Source organism: Orycteropus afer, unplaced genomic scaffold (genome assembly GCF_000298275.1).
Source record: "Orycteropus afer afer isolate SDZICR_OR568_19922 unplaced genomic scaffold, OryAfe1.0 scaffold00133, whole genome shotgun sequence".
Lineage (NCBI taxonomy): Eukaryota > Metazoa > Chordata > Mammalia > Tubulidentata > Orycteropodidae > Orycteropus > Orycteropus afer.
Window position 1 is genome coordinate 7,607,027 of NW_006921720.1, and position 1,096 is coordinate 7,608,122.

The 1,096-nt window shown below is 36.3% G+C and overlaps 1 protein-coding gene across 1 annotated transcript in view; it reads left to right on the forward strand.

The window, feature by feature from the left end:
• CD109 (CD109 molecule) overlaps positions 1-1,096 on the forward strand; it is a 159,739-nt gene that overhangs the window by 140,371 nt on the left and 18,272 nt on the right. Inside the window, exon 26 of the mRNA XM_007945220.2 lies at positions 882-1,072. Coding sequence (XP_007943411.1) covers positions 882-1,072 — 191 coding nt within the window. The remainder of the gene's footprint in view (positions 1-881; positions 1,073-1,096) is intronic.

The following is a 1,096-nucleotide window of genomic DNA, read 5'->3' on the forward strand; positions in this document are numbered from 1 at the left end:
CCTAGAGCCTGGCACTTTGAACTTGGACTTAAAGCCTCCAAATTGTAAGAATAAACTCCTGTTTGTTAAGGCCATCCCATTTGTGGTATTTTCTTGTCAGAGTGGCACTTGGTAACCAGAACAGGAAGATTATTGGATAAAGACTGAAGCACTCTGACATTTCTTCTTCTCTCCTTGGCTCATTCATTGTTATTTTACATCTCATCTAAATGTAATCATCATCATAATAGTAATATTTGAGAGAGGGTGGTGGTGGTGGGGGGAGCACTAAGCAGGATCCTTTAAGGCCTAGAGCAGGGCTATCTATAGGAAGGTTGATGAGTTGGCTGGGATTCCTAATAGAACTTTTTCTTTGGGGAGGCTCAGATTTTGCGCTTATAACACCAATTTTCAGATAATGAAAAAGGGAGCTGTTTCCAAGAACATTAGAACTGGTTAATGGCAGATTTCCATAACAGGTTTTTCCAATGAACTCTTTCCAGTGTGTCCTGACATCTTTTTAGGATAGCCTGCTGAGATGAATTATGTACATTATCTTCTGGAATATGGTATGTTTTTTCTTACTTTTACTTACAGCTATTTAGCCACGAGCCAAACATATTTTTCTCTTGGGAACATATTTTCATCAAAACATTTTCAAATACAGGCAATAGGAAAGGGATGATAAAAATTTGTTATAATAGTTTAAAAAATGACATACATGTGCATATTTATATATGTATATATGTGAATACAAAAATGCATATACTTCCTTGACATAAATTTATACATATATAAAAATTTATTTTTAAACTTGTCAAGTCGAACTTGGCTCAGTATCTAGTGGAATAAAATGTGATTTTTCTGTAATCGATCAGAATGTTATTACTTTTCTCTTACAGGAGGCATGCAATTCTGGGTGTCATCAGCATTGAAACTTTCTGAATCTTGGCAGCCAAGTTCTCTGGATATTGAAGTTGCAGCCTATGCACTACTCTCACACTTCTTGCAGTTTCGGGTTCCTGAAGGAATAGCTATTATGAGGTGGCTAAGCAGGCAAAGAAATAGCTTGGGAGGTTTTGCATCTACACAGGTGAGAGATGACAGATTTTTTTTT